The sequence below is a fragment of the Dermacentor albipictus genome, chromosome 7, assembly GCF_038994185.2.
Source record: "Dermacentor albipictus isolate Rhodes 1998 colony chromosome 7, USDA_Dalb.pri_finalv2, whole genome shotgun sequence".
NCBI lineage: Eukaryota > Metazoa > Arthropoda > Arachnida > Ixodida > Ixodidae > Dermacentor > Dermacentor albipictus.
The window spans coordinates 59412412-59425347 of NC_091827.1; the positions used below are offsets into that span (position 1 = coordinate 59412412).

Consider the following 12936-nt stretch of genomic DNA (forward strand, 5'->3'; position numbering starts at 1 on the left):
TCTGCTTGTATCGATGTCAGTGTTGACACCGACTCTAAAAAGGTCGGGTCAGAGTCACTTTAGTCGATCAGTGACCCTAGGTTCAACTAGCGTCCACAAATAAAGGGCCTTCGCAGTTCCTGCTTGTGCAGAACAGTGTGCCCTTATTGCAAAGGCAAGTGCAGTTTGGAACTATTATTCTGTTTCAGTTCACAGTGGCTGGTGTAGGAAGCCCGATATTAAACTATTTTATTTTTCATTTCAATATTTATTTTTCCATTTAACATCAAAACATTCTATCTGAATATGTTCCCGCCGTACTAGTTATCAGACCCCCCAAGTTTGCATTAATTTTCTGCGAGAAAGAAGTGCGAGCATTGTGCAAGTAAATATGGTGCTATTGCTCTTCATGAAACGAGCATGTGATGCCCCCTGGGCGTAATCTCTGTTAGCCCGCCAGGCAACGTTGATCACCGCAACAAATAAACACCGACAAGCACAGCTGCTCGGAGGACTGTCATCGTTCATCATCATCACCACCACACTGCGGGGTGTGACCCTGATGGTGGGTGCCTCGAGCCCCTCCCCCCCCCCTTCCCCCCACTCGTTCATGAACCCAGGCGGATCTTGACACTATTGCCCTTCACTATTGCCCAACAGGCCTAAAGGCTTTTAGTCCCCTTGGCACTAATCTGTATTAGAAGGAAAAAAAATTGTGCGCATTTCAAATGATGTGGAAATCATCGTTATGTAAAGCATTGTACGAGCAGCTGGCTATCCAGGATCGTTTGCAACAGTTTAATTATGTGTGAAACTTGTTTATTGAAAAGGCCTAAAATAAAGTGAGACGGGAACCTACCCACTATAAAGTGCCTCGTATTGTGCAAAAGAATGTTTCACATTAACAAAGCAGTACACCAACCAGAAAGTGTGCTTATAAGAGATACATAGGTGCTACAGCTTCCACAAGGATGCTTGAATTGTTCACGAAGCAAAGTTGCACAGACCACCCACTTAAGTTCAACCTGGCAATACATTTTTTTTCAGCCATCGTTTATAAGCAAGTAAGTGACTTCTGTTGTTCCTATTCCGCCTTTGTTTTTCATGGCCTGCATTGTTTGGGGTTCATGGCATTGCCATCACAACCAGTTTCTTTCTTGGCAATCCTCGGCCTCTTCAGTCGGCTGTCAGCTTTATTTCCTAATATATACAATCAAACTTCAATATACCAAAACACACATATAGCGATGCAAATCTAAAACATTTTGCACCAATATCAGCAGGTAACGAATACATGCTTATAATGAATACTGGTTATAACGAACATATTTCTGTGTCTGATGCAGCTTCGTTATGAGGCTCAACTGCAAACATTTACTTTCTCGCCAGACGAGATGCTGTCTAATTAGTATTGAGTCAATATCTACACACTAAATGTAAAACATTTTTTTTTACTTGTCATATTTTCCTGGGTTAAATGAAGGTAGAAACCCTCCAAACTTTAGAAAAATTAGTGACAAACATTGGGGTGCCATAAATAATTTGCTACATTATGTCTTTTGACAAACAAATTTCACTTTCAATATGCAAGAGGTGTACACAACATGACATCACTATCTAATAACTCACTTCATTTCTGTGATTGCAACCGTGTGCCATGTGAGAGCGCAGTCAAAAGAAATGCATGCAGCACTCCTGTGAATTTTTTTTTTAGTGAGCAACGTCACCATTCCTAGCATAATTTTTATACGACGTCAGCAAATTTTGCTCCCTGTCATGATATCATGATGATGTCGATGTCATCAGGTCTGCAATTAGAACACAACCTTAGTATCAATTAAAAATTCCTCATATGCTAGAGCATTGACGTGGGCTAGCTAGTAGGTACATATCGAAGTGCATATAGGTAGCTGTGTGGTGCAGTCATTCTGAAGAAGTATGCAAACCAATGAACATGTGGAATCTATGAAGCCTACAAGATAACAAACAGAAGTGTAGCATGTTAACCACACCGTCAAATAATCTGTCTGATAAAGAGATCGTATGTTTAGACGGCTGTCCTTGTGTGCGGCTTAGCTGTGGCAATTGAAATAGATTCCCTTTCCCTTGAGTGTATTCATAATCCATGTGCAACAAGCAATAAACGTTAGGGGAAGGTAAGCACTCATTTTTGTCATTTTTGTTCTTTCTTGTACTGTCTTTCGCGCTCCCAAACCTTCGTGCATGCTAATCATCTTTTTACATGCAAGGTGCACGTGGTAGTAGAGTGCCTACAACTCAGAAAGTGTGCATCAGTATCTCCTTCACCTTGAATAACCAAATCCCTAAAGCATCACCAATCAAAACACGATAAAGCATCGTTGAAACAAAGTAGCGTTATTCAAATTTTCACTTGTATCAAAATTTACCATAGCACTGAACAGACACGCCTTTTGCTTACAGTTATTTGAAGTTCACTGTCAGGCAGGCACCTTGTTTATTATGACCTGACTACAACTGGCAGGTAAATATGAGAGAGAGAGAGAGATAGTTTAATGATATGAAATTCAGAGGGTCTGAAGCACATTTTTCAAGCCAGCTGCTCATTCCTGGAGGAAGGGAGCCAAAGCATATAATGGGCAAGTCTACTCATAGCCTAGAGTCAAGGCCTGTACTTTAGCATTTAAGAAGTAAGTCCTGGATGGTCTGGAAACTAGACTAGTCATGCCAGGGTCCCACCATAGCATGCTCTGATAATGGTTAGCTGCTGAGATAGGGAAGCGCATCAGTCAACCTCTGCTGATATTCCACGTGCTACCAAGGGCAGTCACAAAGATCCATATGAGGTACACAAAAACAAGAAGGGAGGGGGGATGCCACGGATTTAGACGGCGTCTGTTCGGGCGTAGGTAATTTTTCATTGGGAAAGATAGACCAAATTGCTCTCTAAAAATGCCAAACCCTGAAGTTTGCAAGTTTCATGAACGCTTATTGTGCTACAACAGCCCATATACAAGAAAGCGCTTTAAAATTGATGACATTGCATCACGTACTAGCACCGACGTTCTGAAGCAAAATTAAGAAAAAGTGGATGTTTGACCATCACTTTTTTTTTCTTTAAGTAATCAAGGTCTTACTGCAAAAATATTAAATATAAGTAGCACGGGACTCCAGCTGAATTTCGACAACCTGGGGTTTTTAACATGCACCCAGTGCATGGTGCACAAGCGTTTTTTGCATTCTGCTTCCACCAAAATGTGGCTGCTGCATCCAGGATCAAACTTTGACCTTGTGCTTTGCGGTGCAATGCCATAGCCACCAGGTTACCACAGCGGGTCTCTCATCATAAAATTAACAAAAATAGACTTCCAAAAGACTGTATCATTCTAAACTGGTTTAGTTGTTGTTTTTAGCAAACCTTTAAATTGTGATTTAGGGACCTCAAGTGACTTCCAGTGCATTCTCGAGGCTACTGCTGAAAATCTTAAGGCACCGCCATTTATACCAAAATACCACTAATGAGTCCTCCCTGTGCCAGTGAGCTCATTACGATGAGGGTTCACTGTAAATTATTATCAAATAAGACAAGCTGAAGAGAAGGCAAAGAGCAGCATTTTACGAACCATGGGAATGCCTCTGTCCCAAAAGATGGACGGGACAGCCTTTGGCTTCAGCGTGCCCAGAGCTGCATGCCCACTGACAAAGTCTTCGGGGATGAAGTGGTCAGAGCAGATGGCTGTCCACCATTTTGATGGCCACTGCTTGCGACCTACGACTTTCATCCACTTTGCTTTCAGCTCAGGGTTCCTTGGAAACCTGGTAGTGCATACGCCATAGCATATGATTATAGCTTTTTAAAGGGACACTAAAGGCAAATATTAATTGAAGCTACGGTGATAGAATAATACTCAAAAATGTCTAAGGCGTCAATATTATCAAGAACAGAGAACAAAACAAGAAACGATTGGGGACTCTACTGGGACATTCTAGTACTAGCCTGATGGCGTCGTAACTCTGCATTAGAATTATATTACTAGTACTCAACCACTAATGTTGTAAAGATCATTGCATTGCGTTATAGCATGGAAGAAAGTCCTACTCGTCCAGTTCTATTGGATCCTCAGAAAAACAAAATAACTGACATTATCCTTGACAGCTACGCACTAGGTGGTCAAAAGGTTTACTTTCTGCTCAATCATGTGCCAACCGCGCTCTCATATCTTAGTAGTTTCTGCATTGCATAGTGCTGCGCTTGTTGTGCTGGCATGCGAAGCACATACGAAGGAGTGAACCACCAGTACACAATATTCTAACAGCAGTGACAAGCGATGCTACAGACGGACCCTGTCATGCTGTCACATCTTGTTGGCATGACATCATGAAAAAAGTAGCGATAAACCTTCACTGTGTGAAAAAAATGCTATCATACACCCGTAAAAAAATTTGAGGCATGCCACAAGCGCAACGCTTTAACCAGAGCGTACTAGACATAGATTTAATATGCCGTCATTGCCAGTAAATGTGCATTCCATGCTGTCAGCGGCAAATGCTATGTCACCATCTGATGGCTATAAACACGGACATGGTGTATCGAGGGGGAGGGGGGAAGGGGTGATGATATGCACTGTCTGAAGAGTTTGCCTGAGCACACATTTTTTGTGGGGTTCATACACACACTTCATCAACAATGCTTTATCTTTAGACCCAGTACACAAGCAGTAGCAAACTTTGAAGAGCAGAGGCTGACAAGCAACATTAACTGCTGGTTTCGCCTGCTTCAAGAACTTGTCCAAATAAACTTGCTCGAAGCAAGTACCCCTAAGAAATATTGTGTGCTGCCAATAATTAGAGTGCCATACAGGTATCATCACAATTTCTTTTCTGGATACATTTTTCACAATCTAGAACTGCTCCATCTCTCATGCCTTTAAAGGGGCCCTGAACCACCCCTCTGACTTGCTGAAAAAAGAATGCAGTCTGCGGATAGCATGCGCCACTGTGAAGAACTGAACTAAGTTTTGCAGTCATGCACGGTGTGTGGAGCTTGCAAGCGGACTGCAAATTTACCTTTTTCTCAAGCACTCTCTTTTCAAAAAAAGTCTAGTCCCCACGCTTTTGGGGTACTATATATCGTCATATAGCATATTCGCACATGCTGCTGCTATTGGCCAACAGCTGACATCAATCAAAAAGTGTGTTTGGATCAGCGTGCTTCTTCCTACTGTTACTGTCTATATTTATTGACAAAGTTCAATGAACAGGCTGAAGCGAGCGAAAATATGCTTTCAAATTTCGATAAGTACTATGCACTTTCAGAAGCTGACTATCGCCTGTTCACGCTCCGCCGTGGTTACCCCCATCGGAACTAAACTTTGGCCTCCCTGCTTAACGGTGTCATAGATGTCAGGTCTCGGTAATTTCAATTAGTTTTGAACACTCAACTAGCCTTGAATCCCGTGAAACGTAAAGGGACACTAAAGCGAAACAATAAATCAGTTTAGACTAATGAAGCATTGTTTGAGAACCCTGCAGGCAGTCATTTAAAAAAAAATGGTTTGGTTATTAGATGAGAAAACGAAGGTTCAAGTATCAGTATTTGAATTTTGCGCCGAAACCCCAGCGCCGGTACGTCAGCGTGACGTCAGGGATTCCAAAGTATGTTTTCGCATTTGGGCCGCATTGGCTGAATAAAGATTCCCGAAACTTGCCATGTTTAATATTTGGTTCCTTCAGAACACAATGTAGTCAATCTGTACCACTATATATAATTAGTAGGCCCTAGAAGATGCCATCAAAATCCAAGATGTCACAGCCCCCAGATGCGGGAACTTAAGTAGGCGTCGCCACCCGTATTTCGTTCTTGCGCGTTTTCTGGCTTACCAAACGGATTATCGTTGTAAGGGTGGTGTTTTTGGTGTTGTAGAACGGTAATTTACTAATGCAGAAGAAATCATTTTTCACTTTAGTGTCCCTTTAAAGTGAGACCACACGCACACTCGCCAGCACACGCTCACTCCTGGCCACTCTTGGTTGGACACCTTGGCAGACTTCACTTTGTATTGAGGTATTCATAGCACTTAAATATGTGCAAGTTGGACGTGGCTACTATCCGTCAGCCAACAGGACAGGTCGGCAGGACACAACATAGCATGGCCAGACTGGAGACTACGAGCGCGAGTGCGCACTCAAGTACCGTTGTGCATAAAGCAAACGCTGTACATACAAACTACAGTTGCATGTAGATGGGGTCTGCTAAGTAGCGTAGATACTGTGGCCGCCACAGGGTTCTGAAACGAGTCTGCTCACTTGGCGCACCGTGGCTCGCTGGGGACAACCACGTTTGGCGCGTTGTAGGTGCCGAAATTGGAAATAGTGGTGTCTACGCGAACATACAAAATCAAATTTGGAGTGTGCGCCACGGTGACGTTGTGGGCACGGTGACGTTGTGGGCATACCCCACTCCACCGTAGCCTTCACAGTGCAAGGCATTGAAAAAGGTGATCATAGGCAGCCTGTTAATGCTAATAACTCCACTGCTGCTGAATGCATTCGAGTACTTCTAGCGGCAAAGTATATTTCTGAAATAGTCTATTTTACCTTCAAGTGCGCGCAGTTCTCGACTTCGATAAAAAGTGCTTCTGGACCCCTCTAAGACTTTTTTTCACTGACAGAAAACTGTTTCGTAAAACTTGATGCAAGATTCGTAAAATCTGAGAACAATCCCGAACTTACGGAAATTTACATGTCTCAACCTTTACGGAAAATTTGGGAAAGTTGGCAGCTGTGCACAGGCACGAAAACAGTAGACATCCGTTAATTCAACCTTGACGGGACCGACAAAACTGATAGAATTATCTGGCCCATCTAATTAAACAAGATGCAGAAAAAGCTCAAAACACGCTGCTGATTCATTTGGCACTGTAGTTTCCACATTCTAACGTGCCCTCTAACGAAACACACATCCGCTTTATATGTGTCCAAAGCAGGCAACTAACATGAAATAAAGCTCCTAAACAAAGCAGAAGTCTTAAGCGCGCTCGATTTTTTAGCAAGAAAAATGAGCAAAGGTTTAATTTACGTGTTGCACAACAGCAGCCAGTTTCCTAAAGTCAGCTTCGCCGCAACACATCCATGATATGACATAAAGCACCGGAACGCTGCTAAGGCGGTTTAAGTATTGTGTCCGATTGACACTGCGCAGGCAATTTACGGCACAACATTGTCGAAAAAAGAAAAGGGGGGCGGGGCGTATTAGAATTGTGTAAATACAGTAATCAGGCATTGTGGGCTATGGTTCTCACTTAAAAATCTTCTTAGGGCAGGTTGAAAATAGGCGTTTTCAGCAGGAGATATGACATATGCGTTCCTCCGAGCCAGACGCTGCCACTTAGTATTGGAGTCACCTGGGGGTTAAGCCTGTGCATGCTGACGGGTCAAATTCGAATTATCCAGCAAAGGCCAATTTCAGGATTGAAATAACAAAAGTTTTGGCCCAACGAAATGCATGAGCGCAGGCCGGGACATTTCGAGTGGGATCGAATGAACCGAATAATCAAATTAACCAGAGTCAAATTAACGGAAGTCTACTGTAGTAGACTTCTATAAACCGTCACTCGCACAGTATCTCAAATCGCATAAACATCACTAGCATGGCATCTGGAATTCCCTAAATTAATCTTGTAATGCTATGGCCCTCCTGCTGAGCCATGCAACATGAGCCTTAGGTCCTCGAGGCACTGGCATGTGTGGACAAAGACAGTGAATGCTTCACCCAGATGCTCACCTGTGAAACGAAAGCACTCCATCTTGGATCATGGCAGTGTGGTTGGTGCACGTGCTGACGCAGCACTTTGTGTTGCGAAGCCCTGTGTTAGCAGACAAGACCAAGCTATTGTAATGTCACTTTGGTAGTATATATATTTAAACAATCTTGACAAAGCTGGAGGGCTGTTATAATTGTCTCATTTTCTTACTATTGGCCTTCAAAAACAGAGACAACATATGTGCTTGGCAATTAGTGGTTATGACAAAAGTCCCAGCATGCCGGCTCAAAACTTTTCCAGCGTGCTAGAGGCATCCCCCAATGTCAGAGGCCATGCTGATGAGTCGCACAATCTCAGTCACACGTCACTTACGCCAAGCAGTAATGGTCTTTTTTTTTTTTCAATTTTAGCATCACAAATGCGTGCTCTTGCAAGACTTTTCCAACATCTACAGTCGTATTTCTAGTGCCAAGTTTTGCATAAAGGCTGCTTCATATTTACAATGTGTGAAACTATAGACTCTTTACACGGCCAAAAATTTCATTGCAGTCAGCCTTGGCATCAGATTCTTGGCGCTTTGGGAAACACGGTACGAGCACTGCCGAGACAAGTGCCCTACAGGATAATTCTGCACGTGTAACAGGTGCTGACAGCGCGGTGTCAGCCCATTCATCTGCTGCATTAGTCATCACATGCAGACGCAATTATGCCCTGCACTTACTTAAAATTTGTTTAGCTATCTCACAGTGCGCAAACAGAGAGGATGCTCCACTCACAGCCATGACTGGCAAAAGTGAAGTATTGTCATGTGATTGACGACGACAAAGAATGTTTGTTGGCTTCCTGAGACGCGGATGGAGCTTTAAATTTAGGAGCCATACAAGCTTCTGCCCCATCTTGGCTCTTGCTTTGTCTGCATAACGCCTTATACATAATAAATAAATAGACATTTTCTCCATGTTGTGATGGTATACAGGGGAATATTCTTAGAAATAGTGCGCCAAACTTGCCTGCAGCTACGGAACGGGCATACGAACTGTTAATTTGGCCAACTCACAGGGTGAACTTGACAGCGATTTTGACGATTCCGTTGAAGGTCTCGCTGCATCCTCTGTGCTGTCTCCAGCAGGCACTTGTGAAAGCTGCAGCAAACTTTGTGCGCAAAGAATTCGCTTTGCAGCAACACCTGCGTAGCGTGCATGACTGAAAGGGAAAGATAAGAACAAAGCCAACTTCAAGCACTTTGTCTTCTAGCAGTCTTCTACCTTTAGCTTTACTGCATGGCATCACAAGTGTTCCCCATACACATATGTATATGGTCATCACAAGAGGTCATCTCTATGTGACATCTCGTGACAATATATTGTCACGAGCAACCAACACACAGGGCCCTTTTTAATTCGGCTGCTCTTAGATGTGCTTCCTTCTGACTGAGCACCATTCCAGGCGAGTCAGCAACAAATGCAGCACGAATGTAAAGTGATACTGCAGGAACATATACATGGGATATAAGGGTGTGGCACATGCGAGGTGGCGCCGATAAGTATTCAGCTTTACCCAGCAAAATTTAGCTAGGTTGCTGTAGGTTGCGGAGTGCACTGGCGAATTGGTCTATATTCAATAGTGCAAAATTTAGCCACTTCTATTTTCATATTACTTTTCCTTTTCAGGTCCAAAGTTCAGTCTAACAGCACATCCAGAAAAGTGCAATGTGGAGGAGCACAGGACCATAATCAAGTTTGTTGTTTCTCGAAGGGAAACATGTGAAGCAGACCCTTGATGAAATGTCGCAACCATTGCACAACAGTGGCCCTTCATATGCTGCCATTAAATGTTGGCTTGCCAATTTTAAAATGGTCATTTTGGTGTTCAAAGTGAGAAACCCCATGGAAGGCCCGTTTCTTTCTCTGCACCTACAAACATGAAAGCCACCCATAAAATCAGTGGTGTAGCCAGACATTTTTTAAAGGGCTGGGGGAGGGGAGGGAACATACATGCATGAGGGGAAGGGAGGGGGACTGGAGAGGCTGCATACTAACACAGAAATTTCAAGAGGTAAAGGGAGGGTGGGGGGGGGGGTGGCACATATTAAGTGTGTCACCGCCTGGCTACACCACTGCATGACATGATCGTGAAAGACCATGGAATATCAGCATAAGTACTGCTACATGTCTGGGCAAGAATATAGTGTGAGAGAGTTACTATTATCCACGATGACTTGGAAGTGAGAAAGGTTGCAGCAAAGTAAATTCCAAAGCTTTTGACAACTGAACAAAAGAGATAATATGTGGAGCCATCTATGGCTGCTTTGGAACGTTGTGCCAAAAATGTGTGAGATTTCCCAGACAAACTGGTGATGAGCCATCGACCTACTGTTACGATCCTGGGAAAAAAGGAACAGTCTAGGGAATAGGGGCACAGTGGTTCCTCCAGGCCAAAGAAGTTCAGCGTGCCAAGCTCGAGGCTGAAGCAAATGGCGACAGTTTTTTGGAGGGGATAAAAAGGGAGTTCTGCTGGTGGACCACCTCCAACAAGGTGCAACGTTCTATGCAGGGTATTACTGTACTTCACTAAGTCGAGGCAAAACATTAAGAAAAAAATGTTGAGAAAGCTCTCCAAAGGCTGTTATGTGACAGTGCCTTGTCAGACACTACCAGTGAAACGATGGCAAAACAGACCTTCTTAGTCTTTCAAGTGATGCCTCATCCGCCCTATTCACCTGACCTGGCTACTTCTGGCTATATCCAACCTCAAAAAAACACCTAAATATAGAGCAATTTGGGAGTGTTCTGGGGGCAACTAATGCTGCAAATGAGTGATTGCACCAGCAAGCAGAATTTTATTTGCACTGACTAAAGCTCAAATAAGGAAATAAGGCTCAATAATCAATACAACCGTGTGTGTGTGTGTGTGTGTGTGTGTGTGTGTGTGTGTGTGTGTGTGTGTGTGTGCAGATGACACCAATTCTTAATATGTCCGGACATATTCATCCTCCCATAAACATCCTGTGTAGGTTAGGTACTGGGTGCACCGTGCCCGAGACTTCTGGATGAGGGAAAGCACAGCGTTTGTGCGCGATTTACTTGGGGATATGTTTGCATAACGTCCCTCACATGACAATTTCAGGGTTTGAGTATTGCGCTGCAGTCACTTTTTGCTTCAAATACTTCAGCATATGGCCAAAGAAATGAGTTTACTGCCAATATTTGTGCTGCTAAAGTCGGTAGCTCGGAGTTAAGCATGCTGAAACAGAAGATGTGAATGTTTTCAAGAGCTGCCAGATCTACATATAGAATCAGATAAGGCTGAAATTTGGTAGCCGAGCCTACTTCATGACTGTGCAGTGATGCTGCTTTTTAAAAAAAAAGCTTTTGGTGTTCACTGTGAGGGCATCGAACTGACAGTAAATCATAGAGGTAAGTCATGCAGAATGTGGTTAATGTTATATCAACCAGCATATGACCGAGCAGGCTAAAAGTGAGGAATCCATGAAGTATCTAGCAACAAAAGTGAGTGGTGATGACATTATTGCACATTCCATAGCTCTATGCAAATGACAAGCGTGTCATTCAGTACAATGTGCATTCCATTTTTGATGAGCTAGAACTGAGGCTTTCCTCATGATGTTCATTTGCCAAAGGTTAGGCATGATTAGGGCACTTTGATGATCACTTCAGCACATCACATGATGCCACTATGTCCTCAAAGGCACATTTGGAGACATCTTCAGAATGTAGTGGTGTTTGAATATTACATTGTAAAAATATATATTAAACTAAGAAGAAACTGTACAGTGTGGAATGTAGTGCTACACCCAATACTACACACTTTAAAAGATACTTTACACCTTTTGGAGCTTTTGTCTTCAAACAATAATCATCACTCTTGAAATACCAATTGAAATACACTTGAAGTAGCAATTTGCCCCAAAAATGCCATGTGCAATTAAAATTTTAGCAGAATCGAATTCCAGCCACGGCGGCCACATTTCGGTGAGGGCAAAATGCGAAAACACCGTGCACTTAGATTTAGGTGCACATCAAAGAACTCCAGGTGGTCCAAATTTCTGAAGTCCTCCACTACGGTGTGCCTCATAACCAGAAAGCGGTTTTGGCACCACTCATTCATTAATTATCAGCCATCATTTATTATCTTTGGGTTTGTCATTTCTCTACTTCAAACCCCTAAGCACACTTCTGTGGACTGTCTTTGTCCCAGGGCATGTACAAACCACCTTCTGCTGTTCAAAAGTTGCAGGCTAATTACTGAAACATTGAAGTCTGGGATTCATGTTTTCACAAATTTAGTTGTCTTACATTATAGTAATTTATCGGCTTACTATTACTTTCTTTTTTCGCTCATACAAAAAAAACATACTCTTAAAGGTGGTACATTCTGATATAAATTAGGTTTAATTTATACTCTCACAAGGAACATCACAACTACCTGACCCATTTGTTTCACGTTAGTACAAGGCACAAGTGGAGCTACCATTCCTGTTATGACATGTACTATGCGTTGTCCATCAGCTATTCATCTAAAATCACTTCTCTGTTACCTTGATGGTACAGTGCCACATTCGAAGGTGGTTGAAAAGACAGCTTGTAGCCAACAAACACAAGTTTAAAGAAAAACCAAGAATGCAGAAGCAGAAGTTCGAGCAGGTGCCACAAAGCCGTATTTATTTGAATCTAGGCTGACCCCGATTCTAAGCCGACCTCCTAAAGTCCAAAGCCAACAAAAAAATATAGATATATTACCTCGAATGTAGGCCGAACAAAAAAGCGAGGGCAGCGTTCACAAAATGCAAACAGCATTTATTGAATCTGAACGTGCAGAGCTCATTCAACGTCATTGTCGCTGTGTTCCTTGTCACTGTCACCTTCAAACAGTGCACTATATCAAAATACACAGCCGTCTGGTTTGCATTGACGATTTGCCCAAGGCTGTAGCCTGCCGCTTCTCTCTTTCGCAGCACGTAGGGTTGAAAAGCTATCAGCTTTTCTTCGAAATCACTAGGCAGCTCCTGGGTGATTGAAGTGTGACGTCGGAGGCTGAAGCCAAAGCGCTTCATGAATTTGTGAAGCCAGCTCCGGCTGGCTTTGAAATCCTTTGGCGTTGGGTCTTGCTCCCTCGAAAGTTCCTTAGCTTTCGCTTAGAGCACTTCTGTTGTCACTGGAAGGGCAGCTGCTCTCTGCGTCCAAACAAAATCAGC

General features: G+C 43.1%; 1 protein-coding gene across 1 annotated transcript in view; it reads right to left on the minus strand.

The window, feature by feature from the left end:
- The window catches only part of LOC135912686 (uncharacterized), a 41840-nt gene that overhangs the window by 23606 nt on the left and 5298 nt on the right, over nucleotides 1–12936 (minus strand). Inside the window, exons 3-5 of the mRNA XM_065445200.1 lie at nucleotides 8779–8924; nucleotides 7742–7823; nucleotides 3582–3774 (exon numbers count right to left, since the gene is read on the minus strand). Of these exons, the coding sequence (XP_065301272.1) occupies nucleotides 3582–3774; nucleotides 7742–7823; nucleotides 8779–8924 (421 nt within the window). The remainder of the gene's footprint in view (nucleotides 1–3581; nucleotides 3775–7741; nucleotides 7824–8778; nucleotides 8925–12936) is intronic.